This window comes from Triturus cristatus, chromosome 6, assembly GCF_964204655.1.
Source record: "Triturus cristatus chromosome 6, aTriCri1.1, whole genome shotgun sequence".
Taxonomy (NCBI): domain Eukaryota; kingdom Metazoa; phylum Chordata; class Amphibia; order Caudata; family Salamandridae; genus Triturus; species Triturus cristatus.
The window spans coordinates 1937877561-1937890074 of record NC_140589.1 but is presented as its reverse complement, the minus strand read 5'-3'; the positions used below and the strand labels follow the sequence as shown (position 1 = coordinate 1937890074).

The 12514-nt window shown below is 47.7% G+C and overlaps 1 protein-coding gene across 1 annotated transcript in view; it reads right to left on the bottom strand.

Moving 5' to 3' along the window:
- Positions 1-12514, bottom strand: part of LOC146822537 (N-acetylneuraminylgalactosylglucosyl-glucoside beta-1,4-N- acetylgalactosaminyltransferase 2-like) — an 811926-nt gene that overhangs the window by 111147 nt on the left and 688265 nt on the right. Inside the window, exons 7-8 of the mRNA XM_085613659.1 lie at positions 12135-12322; positions 11648-11788 (exon numbers count right to left, since the gene is read on the bottom strand). Coding sequence (XP_085469785.1) covers positions 11648-11788; positions 12135-12322 — 329 coding nt within the window. The remainder of the gene's footprint in view (positions 1-11647; positions 11789-12134; positions 12323-12514) is intronic.

Below are 12514 nucleotides of genomic sequence, written 5' to 3'. Positions count from 1 at the left end.
TGAGTCCGTCGACTCCCCGGCTCAGAGAGCCACTAAATAGTTACAACAAAATGGTTGCACACTGCTAACCTACCTGCGTGTTACCCCAAAGAACTGTGGTCCCTGTAGTTAGCGTCGGCGGATACACCTATGCTCGTGTCGTGAGTGCAAGTGTGAATAGCGTTAGCCATCCCTGGACACGTGTTTCGAGGTAGTTGCCTCTCGTCAGCAGGGAGTAGGAAAGAGTGTAGGGTTGCAATGTAAGCTGCTAAAATCCTTATCAGGTCTAGTACCTCTCGTAGCAACGCAGGTGCGTAACCTGAGTCCGTCGACTCCCCGGCTCAGAGAGCCACTAAATAGTTACAACAAAATGGTCGCACACTGCTAACCTACCTGCGTGTTACCCCAAAGAACTGTGGTCCCTGTAGTTAGCGTCGGCGGATACACCTATGCTCGTGTCGTGAGTGCAAGTGTGAATAGCGTTAGCCATCCCTGGACACGTGTTTCGAGGTAGTTGCCTCTCGTCAGCAGGGAGTAGGAAAGAGTGTAGGGTTGCAATGTAAGCTGCTAAAATCCTTATCAGGTCTAGTACCTCTCGTAGCAACGCAGGTGCGTAACCTGAGTCCGTTGACTCCCCGGCTCAGAGAGCCACTAAATAGTTACAACAAAATGGTCACACACTGCTAACCTACCTGCGTGTTACCCCAAAGAACTGTGGTCCCTGTAGTTAGCGTCGGCGGATACACCTATGCTCGTGTCGTGAGTGCAAGTGTGAATAGCGTTAGCCATCCCTGGACACGTGTTTCGAGGTAGTTGCCTCTCGTCAGCAGGGAGTAGGAAAGAGTGTAGGGTTGCAATGTAAGCTGCTAAAATCCTTATCAGGTCTAGTACCTCTCGTAGCAACGCAGGTGCGTAACCTGAGTCCGTCGACTCCCCGGCTCAGAGAGCCACTAAATAGTTACAACAAAATGGTCGCACACTGCTAACCTACCTGCGTGTTACCCCAAAGAACTGTGGTCCCTGTAGTTAGCGTCGGCGGATACACCTATGCTCGTGTCGTGAGTGCAAGTGTGAATAGCGTTAGCCATCCCTGGACACGTGTTTCGAGGTAGTTGCCTCTCGTCAGCAGGGAGTAGGAAAGAGTGTAGGGTTGCAAAGTAAGCTGCTAAAATCCTTATCAGGTCTAGTACCTCTCGTAGCAACGCAGGTGCGTAACCTGAGTCCGTCGACTCCCCGGCTCAGAGAGCCACTAAATAGTTACAACAAAATGGTCGCACACTGCTAACCTACCTGCGTGTTACCCCAAAGAACTGTGGTCCCTGTAGTTAGCGTCGGCGGATACACCTATGCTCGTGTCGTGAGTGCAAGTGTGAATAGCGTTAGCCATCCCTGGACACGTGTTTCGAGGTAGTTGCCTCTCGTCAGCAGGGAGTAGGAAAGAGTGTAGGGTTGCAATGTAAGCTGCTAAAATCCTTATCAGGTCTAGTACCTCTCGTAGCAACGCAGGTGCGTAACCTGAGTCCGTCGACTCCCCGGCTCAGAGAGCCACTAAATAGTTACAACAAAATGGTCGCACACTGCTAACCTACCTGCGTGTTACCCCAAAGAACTGTGGTCCCTGTAGTTAGCGTCGGCGGATACACCTATGCCCGTGTCGTGAGTGCAAGTGTGAATAGCGTTAGCCATCCCTGGACACGTGTTTCCAGTAGGAAGGAGTGTAGGGTTGCAATGTAAGCCGCTAAAATCCTTATCAGGTCTAGTACCTCTCGTAGCAACGCAGGTGCGTAACCTGAGTCCGTCGACTCCCCGGCTATTCACGCTTACACTCACGACACGAGCATAGGTGTATCCGCCGACGCTGACTACAGGGACCACAGTTCTTTGGGGTAACACGCAGGTAGGTCAGCAGTGTGCGACCATTTTGAATTAATAATTTAGTGGCTCTCTGAGCCGGGGAGTCGACGGACTCAGGTTACGCACCTGCGTTGCTACGAGAGGTACTTTACCTGATAATGATTTTAGAAGCTTACACGCAACCCCACACTCTTTCCTACTCCCTGCTGACGAGAGGCAACTACTTCGAAACACGTGTCCAGGGATGGCTAACGCTATTCACACTTACACTCACGACACGAGCATAGGTGTATCCGCCGACGCTGACTACAGGGACCACAGTTCTTTGGGGTAACACGCAGGTAGGTCAGCAGTGTGCGACCATTTTGAATTAATAATTTAGTGGCTCTCTGAGCCGGGGAGTCGACGGACTCAGGTTACGCACCTGCGTTGCTACGAGAGGTACTTTACCTGATAATGATTTTAGCAGCTTACACGCAACCCCACACTCTTTCCTACTCCCTGCTGACGAGAGGCAACTACCTCGAAACACGTGTCCAGGGATGGCTAACGCTATTCACACTTACACTCACGACACGAGCATAGGTGTATCCGCCGACGCTGACTACAGGGACCACAGTTCTTTGGGGTAACACGCAGGTAGGTCAGCAGTGTGCGACCATTTTGAATTAATAATTTAGTGGCTCTCTGAGCCGGGGAGTCGACGGACTCAGGTTACGCACCTGCGTTGCTACGAGAGGTACTTTACCTGATAATGATTTTAGCAGCTTACACGCAACCCCACACTCTTTCCTACTCCCTGCTGACGAGAGGCAACTACCTCGAAACACGTGTCCAGTGATGGCTAACGCTATTCACACTTACACTCACGACACGAGCATAGGTGTATCCGCCGACGCTGACTACAGGGACCACAGTTCTTTGGGGTAACACGCAGGTAGGTCAGCAGTGTGCGACCATTTTGAATTAATAATTTAGTGGCTCTCTGAGCCGGGGAGTCGACGGACTCAGGTTACGCACCTGCGTTGCTACGAGAGGTACTTTACCTGATAATGATTTTAGCAGCTTACACGCAACCCCACACTCTTTCCTACTCCCTGCTGACGAGAGGCAACTACCTCGAAACACGTGTCCAGGGATGGCTAACGCTATTCACACTTACACTCACGACACAAGCATAGGTGTATCCGCCGATGCTGACTACAGGGACCACAGTTCTTTGGGGTAACACGCAGGTAGGTCAGCAGTGTGCGACCATTTTGAATTTACCTCTGCAGGTATGCCCAACATCTCAGCATGAGTGTTTATGTTTATGTTTTTTGCAATTTTTAAAGCGCGCAAATACCCAGGGGTGTCTCGGCGCTCAGGAAACGGAGACCGTGCTACAGCAAGTAAATCAAGGTGAAAAGAGCCAAGTTTTCAGAATCTTCCTAAAACTCAAAAGGGTAGGAGCAGTTTTGACATGAAAGGGAAATATGTTCCAAAGTTTAGCTGTGGAGACCGTAAAGCACCTTTCGCCCCAGTTAACCTTCCTGGTTCGCGCAACTTTGAGTAAATGAGCGGAGGAGGAGCGGAGTATTCTAGAGTGTTCAAGTGGGCGGAAAGCTCTTCTGAGGAACTGTGGACCAACGTTGTTAACTGCTTTGTACGCAATACATAGCGCCTTGAACTTTATCCGGCTTCTGAGTGGGAGCCAGTGTAGATGCCTAATGTAAGGTGAAATAGATGTAAACTTAGGAATTCCCAGTAAAATTCTGGCTGAAGCATTTTGGAATAGCTGTAGTCTGTTTAAGACCTTTTCCTGGGCATTCATAGGAAGGGCATTACAATAATCCGTTTTAGAAAAAACCATAGTACTGATTAGCGTTTTACCTGCTGAGGGGAGAAGGAATGGCAGTAATTTTTTGATTTTCTTCAAAATGAAAAAGGATGAGGAGACCACAGAGTTGACGTGGTGGACAAAAGTCAATTTGTCGTCAAAAAGAACTCCAAGGTTGCGAACCTTAGTTACTGGTTGAGGAGGAGCTCCCATCTCAGGTGGCCACCATTGAGGGGACCAAACAGGCTCCAGTTTCCCGAATGTCATCACTTCTGTTTTATCAGAATTTAGTTTGAGAGAATTTGATGACATCCAGGAACTGATAGCCCGCATTCCCTCTTGAAAATTTGCAGCAACCGATGAGCCGTCACTATGTACCGATAACACCAGTTGTGTGTCGTCCGCGTATGTAGTAAGGGCGATTCCATAGGATTTTATTACCCTCGCCAAGTCCGAAACATAAATGTTAAATAGTGTCGGACTTAGCGATGAGCCCTGTGGGACGCCACATGGAAGGGTGAAGGTGTGGGAGATGAAGTGGCCCATTTTTACTTTTTGTGAGCGATCGGCAAGGAAAGCTGCAAGAAGTTGTTTCGCTTTATTTTGAATTCCTATAGCTGAGACACGGTCAATCAAGATTGAATGATTGACCGTGTCGAAGGCTGCAGAAAGATCCAATAGTATTAGTACAGCTGCTCCTCCCTTGTCCAGTGTCATCCTTATTTCATCTGCAGCTTTTAGTAATGCAGTCTCTGTACCGTGACCCTGTCTAAACCCAAATTGGGTATCGTCCAGTAGGTTGTTGTTATCAATAAACTTTGATAGTTGTGTATTCATGATTTTTTCAAAATATTTAGCTGGGAATGGAAGACATGCAATGGGTCGGTAACTGGCAGGAAGGAGGGGATCAAGGGTAGGTTTTTTGAGGAGAGGTTTGATGATAGCCTCCTTCCAAACTGGCGGGTAAATACCCGTCGTAAACATTGCGTTACAAGGCGGGAGAAACAGCTTCAGGAATTAGATTAAGGATGGCAGGAGGGCAAGGGTCTAGAGGTGATCCTGATTTAGTACCTAGAACAAGACGATAGACCTGTTCCTCCGTAACAGCTTCGAAAGCCGGGAAGCTGAGTGTATTACTATTTAAAGGTGAATTCGTTGTGGTTACGGAGGGGTCATGAGTAAAGGCTGAAAAGATGGCGGTGACTTTGTCTTTGAAAAAATTAGCAAGGGAATCACAGAGTGATTGAGTTCCATTGAAGTGGGGGGCAGAAGGATTAGAAAGGTGGGTAACCACCTGAAACAATTCTTTTGATGAATTTTTGGCTTGGTTGATTTGGGAAGTAAAATAGAAAGTCTTTTCAGCGATAATTAGATCTTTATATTTGGAGAGGGCGCTTTTGTACACTAATTTATCCGTCAGATTGTAATGACGGCGCCAGTGCCTTTCCAAATTTCTGCAGTGTTGTCTCTGCAGTCGAAGAGATTCCGTGAACCAAGGAGCCGAGGGGCATTTTCTACTACGGTTGGAGGTTTTTAGGGCAGCTACGATGTGGCAAGCTATATTTAGACTGTTGAGGTAATTAATGGAGGCTAATGAGGGATCTTTTCCAGTGGTGATAATACTGTCAGACAGTAAAGCAGCGAGTTGAGGAGGATTGACATTTTTTCAATCTCGGAAAGTAATAGGAGAGGAGGAAATGGACGGGAGTGAAAGGGAAGTCAATTTTATAGAGAAACTGACTGCCGCGTGATCGGTCCATGTAAGAGGGATCACCTTGGAAATAGAAATGTGTGGGTTACTGGTAAATAGCCCATCAAGGGTATGTCCAGCTTTATGAGTAGGCTGATTGACAATTTGATGAAGGCCGGCTGCTGCTAGGTCATTAATTAGTGCCACGGTGTCAGGGTCACAGATGGATTCAAGATGAAAATTGAAGTCACCTAGTATGGTAAAGTGTGGGGCTCCTGCTGAAACCTCAATTAGGTTGTTTAAATTGTTAAGAAATTTCAATCTGGACCCTGGGGGGCGGTAGAGTAAAATACCTGTAAGTGATTGTTTACCGGAAAGACTAATGGAAAAGGAAAATGCCTCGCACTCAGTATGTTTGGCGTCTGTAACTTTAACTTTAAGATGGTTTTTGTGAATAATGGCTATTCCCCCACCCTTTCTGATGGTTCTATCAAGCTTACAAAAGCAGTAGTTTTCCGGGATAGCTGCTTTGAAGTCTGGACCTGAAGAGTCGTCACCCCAGGTTTCAGTGATGAATAAAAGATCTAAGAGGGGTCCATAACTCTACTTCAGACCAGGCTGAAGTCTCTAGATCATTGCCCAATAGACATTTGACAGGGAGGTCTGCACTGACTACAACCTTCTTAAGGCCAGTTACCCCTCCCCAGGAGAAATTCACAACTGCCAGACTATGGTTGTTCCTGACATTGCTTGCATTGGTAACCTGGTACATTTCACCCAGAATGATCTGTCCAGGGTCCACAAGATCCTCTGCCACCATGGTGACACTAGCACCTGTGTACCTAAATGCCAAAGCCTGTTTGCCATTTATTACAGGCTGCTGTTTGTATTTGCCCAGATTACTGGGGCTCACTAGGAAGGACATATCAATGTCTCCATCACAAATCAGCAATGCCTGTGTGGGTACTCTGACTAGGCCAGAGTCCACTTCAGAACCCAGGGTCAACCCTACTACACCCTTATTCTGATTACCACCTCCACCAGTTGCTGAACTAGGGGGGACAGTTGCCTTAGGGGCAGGAGTGGTGGTGGTTTGGTCTTTGGACTTGTTACAGTCATAATTCCAGTGCCCTTTCTGTTTACAGAATTTGCACCAGGGCTTCTTTTGGCCTTTTCCCTTGTTGGTTTGTGAATCCCCACCAGATGCAGATTTTTGGGGCCCTTGTGAAGACTTCTGGTCTTTTGACTTATCCCCACCTTTCTCAGAGCCCTTAGAATCCTGCTTCTTAGTGTCACCCCTTGGTTCTGGATTTTCTGCCTCACCCTGGTTCTGACCCATTTGTCTGCCTTCTTTCCCAATTCTTGGGGAGAGGTCAGATCAGAGTCCACCAGGTACTGATGCAACAACTGGTTCTGGTAATTATTAAGGATCTGTTCTCTCATCATAAGATTATACAATCCCTTAAAATCAGTAACTCTACTACCAACCAGCCAACCCTCCATAGCCTTGGTTGCACAATCTACAAAGTCTGTCCAGTCCTGAGTCTGTGCGTTCTGGGTGTCTCGGAACTTCAACCTGTACTGTTCAGTGGTTAAGCCAAACCCATCTATTAATGCACTCTTCAGGACTTCATAATCATCAGCATCCTCTTCTCTAACAGTGAGGAGCTTGTCTCTGCCTTTATCAGAAAAGGAGAGCTACAAGATTGCTGCCCACTGCTTTTGGGGGACCTGTTGTACTCTACAGGCCCTTTCCATAGCAGTTATCCATTTGTAGATATCATCCCCACTCTGGTAGGGAGGAACAACCTTGGACAGGTTCCTATGGTCTGGAATGTAATCTCTGACTCTAGGGACACTGTTGCTGCCACCAGGGGTTTCTAAACCCTCTCTTCTAGAAGCTCTCTGGAGCTCAAAGGCTTCTTTGTCTAATGCCAACTGCTTGGCCTTAAGGGCAAATATTGCTTCCTCATACTGCAGCAGTTTGTACATTCTGTCAGAGGAGGTCTCCCTTCTAGGAAGGTGTATGTTCCTCTGCTGGACAGATTCCCTGCCAGAGTGATATGAGTGGTCAGACTCCCTTGAAAGGGACCTAGGCCTCTCCTCCACTCTGTCAGTTCTCTTAGGGAGAATTCCTCTGTCCTTTTCAGATCCTTGTGGATCTGGCCCTTCAACCACAGAGTCCAGGTCATCTTGATTTTCATCATCTTACCCAGAGACTATGATTGACCCATCCCCTGATTCAGATCTATTAGCTCCTAGAGCCAATTTAAGATCATCTGTTGTCAACAGATCTATCAGGTGTAGTGTGGAGGGACTATCCTCAGGTGCCTTGCAGCACACATGGATTTCAGGTCAAAGAAAGTCATGTCCTTATACTAAGGTTGGGAGGACCCACTGGCTCCAGCCCTTGAAGACATTCTAGTGTTGTGCAGTGTTGTACTACCTACACTAGTTTGTGGCCTACTGATCCTAGCTTGAGCTGTAGCAATCCCTTCACACACAGCTCTAAGTTCAGTAGAACTTGTTGATACTAAGCTTGACTTTATATGTACCTTGAGTACCTTTAGTGGTTTTCAGTTAGTAATGGCAAGCTGGAATCCCACACGCTGACCACCAATGTGAGAAGTTGGCCTGGCATATGCTAGTCAGTAGTTAAAGTGGTCACCTTGCACCAGTCCAATTCGACTCTTATGGTAGATAGGTTTAAGACAACCTTTTAAAGAAAGCTATCCTAGTGGTAGCTGTGGAGAGCAGCCTTCAGGCTAAGTCTCTGAAGAATGTAAAGCAGCTTGTTTTACCTTGTAATCTCTTGAATTACCAAATGAAAGGACACCACACAGGAATATATATAAAATATATATGTATTTATTTCTAACACACTCTACTAATCTCTTTATGAGATTAGAAGTCAGGAACATATGCAAAAATCAACAGTTCACAACAAATTAAGCACTTATATGGCTGGGGCCCTAGGGGCATACCAGACCATATACTAAAAAAGAGGTATAAGAAGAACGACTTGAGAAGGGAGAAGGCCTAGGGTCTTCAGAAGCGCTGGGGCCTCACTAATCCACCCAAGGCAGGTAAGTAAAGGAATCACGGGAGACGCATGCAGTGTGAGAACACAGCCGCGGATCCCAATAGACTTCAATGGAGCAAGTTGCGGTTGGAATTTTAAAGTTCTAGGGTTCTTCGGGAGAGTCTACAAGCAAGTCACTTACAGGGTAAGTAGTTCTAGAGCCAACACACACAGGAGCACCGGAGTGCACGAGTTACCTCACCCAGGGAAGCCGGGTGCATAGGTGTCTTTTGGTGTCGGGTCGCGGCGTTGTTTTCAATGGGAGCCAAAGAAGACTTGCTGCTTGTGAACACAGAAGAAGTGTCTGGTGGAATCCAAGGATGGATTCAGAAGAAAGAAGACCTAAAAGCAGAGGAGACAGTGTTCAAAGTCACTTGCCAGTGACCCCGGCCCAGGACGATGGATGCCCACAGTCGTCGGGTGATTTCAGGTGATCACGGGTGTCTTGACTCTTCAGCCACGAGGTCCAGGAGGCGTCGACGACAACCAGGAGCTGGATTCGGCGTGTCCCACGAAGTCTGCAGCTTACTGAGGTGTTGGCAGCCAAATTGGAGCCAACCAGCCTTGGCAACAGCAAGTCTTCTGGAAAGTGAAGAAAGTCAGCGGTGCAGACCAGCAAGGTCTGAGGGACTCACCCAGCATGGGTAAGTCAGGGCAGGCCTTGAGCAACCCTTTGGTTCTGTAGAAAAGTCTTCAGGGGACCCACAAGCCAACGGGCAAGGGATCGCAAAGACACCTCATGAGGATTCACTTCACAGGAGCCCACTGTCACTCGGGATGAGGTAGGCCTCTGATCTTCAGTGGAAATCCTGCTGGAGGCTTGTACTACACGTGTTCCAATGCACAAGTTCGTAGAACGTCGTGAAGGGATTGCACTCGAAAATAGTGCACGGTACCCAGGTATTGCTGTTCCTCGTCACTCATGGGGTCCACTCGCCTCGGCTTTGCTGGGGACTCACGATGGCCGTCGAGAGGTCAGGAAATCCACTTCCAGGACTGCAGGGACTTCGGACTCCGGCGGGAGCGAGAAAGTTTGCGACCGTTGATGCAAAGTTTTGGTGCCTGCCAAGCAGGGGAGTCACCCCTTGACTCCAAGGGAGATTCTTCAGTCTTCCAAAGGTAGTGGAACGTCGAAGGTCCAGGATTCTTCTTCAGAGCGTCGTCCAGGGATATCTAACTTGCAATGGCAATGGTTCCCTAACTTATACTAAAAGAAAGGGAGGGATTAGCTCTATGACCCCTCCTATGGGAGGGTCAGGCGAGTGGGCGGTTACACCCACTTCCCTTTGTCCAGTTTCACACCAGAGCAGGGGCAGGTAGCCCCTGAACCAGTTTGAGCTGGCATATGCACAGAGGAGCCTACTGCTCCCCCAGTGCAGGACTTCAAAGCACTCTAGGAGTGCACCCAACCAGCCCCAATACACTAAATCCTGTCTGGAAGGTGGTTACACCTCCCTGTGACAGGATGCCTATTGTTGGGCCTCCTCCACTGCGAGTTTCGTTCAGCAGCAGGAGGGCAGCCCAGTGTCTGTGCTGGTGGCATCCATTTTATGATGCCAGGGCTCTTTCAGGATTCTACTGTGTTTCCACAGTAGGTACATGTGTAGCCCTCTAGAAGGGTTGGATCATACTCCCACACCAGTTACTGGTGTGGGGGTATGATTCCAAAGCGTTTGACACCAAATACGACATGTTTTGATGCAGCCATCCCAGAGTTAGCATTTACCGCAAGGTTATAATGCACTTAAGAGTATATGGTTTAACCAAATCCACAAACAGCTACAGAGAATAGACTCTGAGGGCTGCAGAGGGGCCCTGCTCAGGCAGAGGCACCCCCTCACATGTAAACCAAGCACCCTGCCCTCAGGATTGATAGGGCCTGCCTTAGGGTTGACTGATAGGCTTATATGTGTGTGTAAGGTGAGATATAGGGAACCTATATCTCTGTGAGGAGTGCTAACCTACCTCACCCAGGCTGCAGTAGCAGGCCTGTGGTGTCAGATTTAGTCTGCTTCCCAGGGGTGGCATAATACATGCTTCAGCCCCTGGTAGGCCTGTGGAGTACCTATGCCCATGGTACCTAAGGTACCATATACTAGGGGCTTATAAGGTACCACAGTATCCAATCACTAGTGCATCTAATATGCACTCCAAGTTGTTTAGAGAGAACAGAGAGACTGGGGCCCTGATTAGCAGGGACCCAGCCAGACTATAGCCAGAAACCAGTGTTAACATCAGAAAAAAGTGGGGGGCAACATAAGTGCAGATCCTACTCTCCTACAGTCAAATTCTTGTTCTCAGATAGATCTTCTGTTCATTCTTTGGTGCAGGGGGATGTAGATGTTCAAGAGTCCTGCTGATTCTAGTTCACTGTATCAAACCACCATCCCTGCTTCTCTCCATCCCTCACCCACCCCCTACCCTAGGATCCGGGAGGCGATCCTGTGCGCCTATCATCACATTGAGTCAGATTCTTGTGCTCATAAAGATCACCTGCTCATTCTTTGGTGCAATCACATAAAGCGATGTAGATGTTCAAGAGTCCTGCTGATTCTAGCTCTCTTTGTCAAATCGTTATCCCCGCTTCTCTCCATCCCTCACCCACCCTCTACTGTAGGATCTGAGAGGTGATCCTGTGCGCCTATCATCAAATTGAGTGATTCTTGTGCTCATAAAGATCGCCTGCTCATTCTTTGGTGCAATCACATAAAGGGATGTAGATGTTCAAGAGTCCTGCTGATTCTAGCTCTATGTGTCAAACCTCCATCCCTGCTTCTCTCCATCCCTCACCCACCCCCTACTATAGGATCCAAGAGACGATCCTGTGCGCCTATCATCACTTTGAGTCAGACTCTTGTGCTCATAAAGATTGTCTGCTCATTCTTTGGTGCAATCGCATAAAGGGATGTAGATGTTCAAGAGTCCTACTGATTCTAGTTCTGTGTCAAACCTTCATCCCTGCTTCTCTCCATCCCTCACCTACCCTCTATCCGGGTGGCAATCCTGTGCGCCTATCATTGCATTGAGCCAGATTCTTGTGCTCAGAGAGATCTTCTGTTCATTCTTTGGTGCAATCACATAAAGGGATGATGTTCAAGAGTACTGCTGATTCTAGTTCACTGTGTCAAACCGCCACCCATGGTTCTCTCCATCCCTCACACACCCTCTACTGTAGGATCTGGGAGGTGCCCTCATTCTACATTCACAGCCCTGCACCTCTTACCAGATCCAGGTTTGTCGCCTCCAGAACATTGACCAGCTTCTCAAGCGTTGTCTTTTCATTAAATATAAAGTCGTCATCCACCCAAAGGAAATACTTTGTTGTAACTTGAGACACTGCAAGATTCCTCCCGGCAAACCAACCCTAAAAAGATAAGATAAAAGCTTTAAATGTGCAACTTTAGGATTCAACCTGAATACCAGCACTTCTTGCAGGAGTAAGAGACAGCATGTCAGTCTCAAACAGTGGAAATCAGAGACTGGAGCAGAAGTGCAAGCAAAATCAATGTCCTGTTGCAAAGGATTAGCTTACCCACCCGAGATGTAAGAGACAAGAAGCAGAAAAGCAATTGCAGAAACACAGTTGGATCCCAGAAAGCCCAACACCTTCTGATTTGTACCCAAAACCCCCACCAAGAGAATTGAGACCCTTAACCCTGCATATTGACATCTGGCATGCACTGGGTGGATGGCTAATCAACGTTTAATACCTTGGCGAATGGCATGAAGTACTGCTCGACGTTTGGCTCCAGGATTTTTTCGGGTTGGTCATTATCATCGGCAACAATTATGGTGATGTTCGGGTAATACTTGTGGATACTCTTTATCAAAATATTTAATTTTTGGTAGCGCAAAAAGGTTTTAGTAACGATGGTAACCAGGGAATTGATGTTCCGGTCTGCAGGAGTTAAAATGGCAACATTAGAGTTTTCCCAGAATTCCACTCTATCCTGCAGTCATGCTCTTTAATTCATGTCCTGATCATGACCCTTGGCCTATCGCTGCCATCAATGGTTGAAACGTGGACTTAATTCAAGTGTACACATGAGCAGTCGAATGTCACCAAAGAAGTCAAGTGTGCAAAGTTATG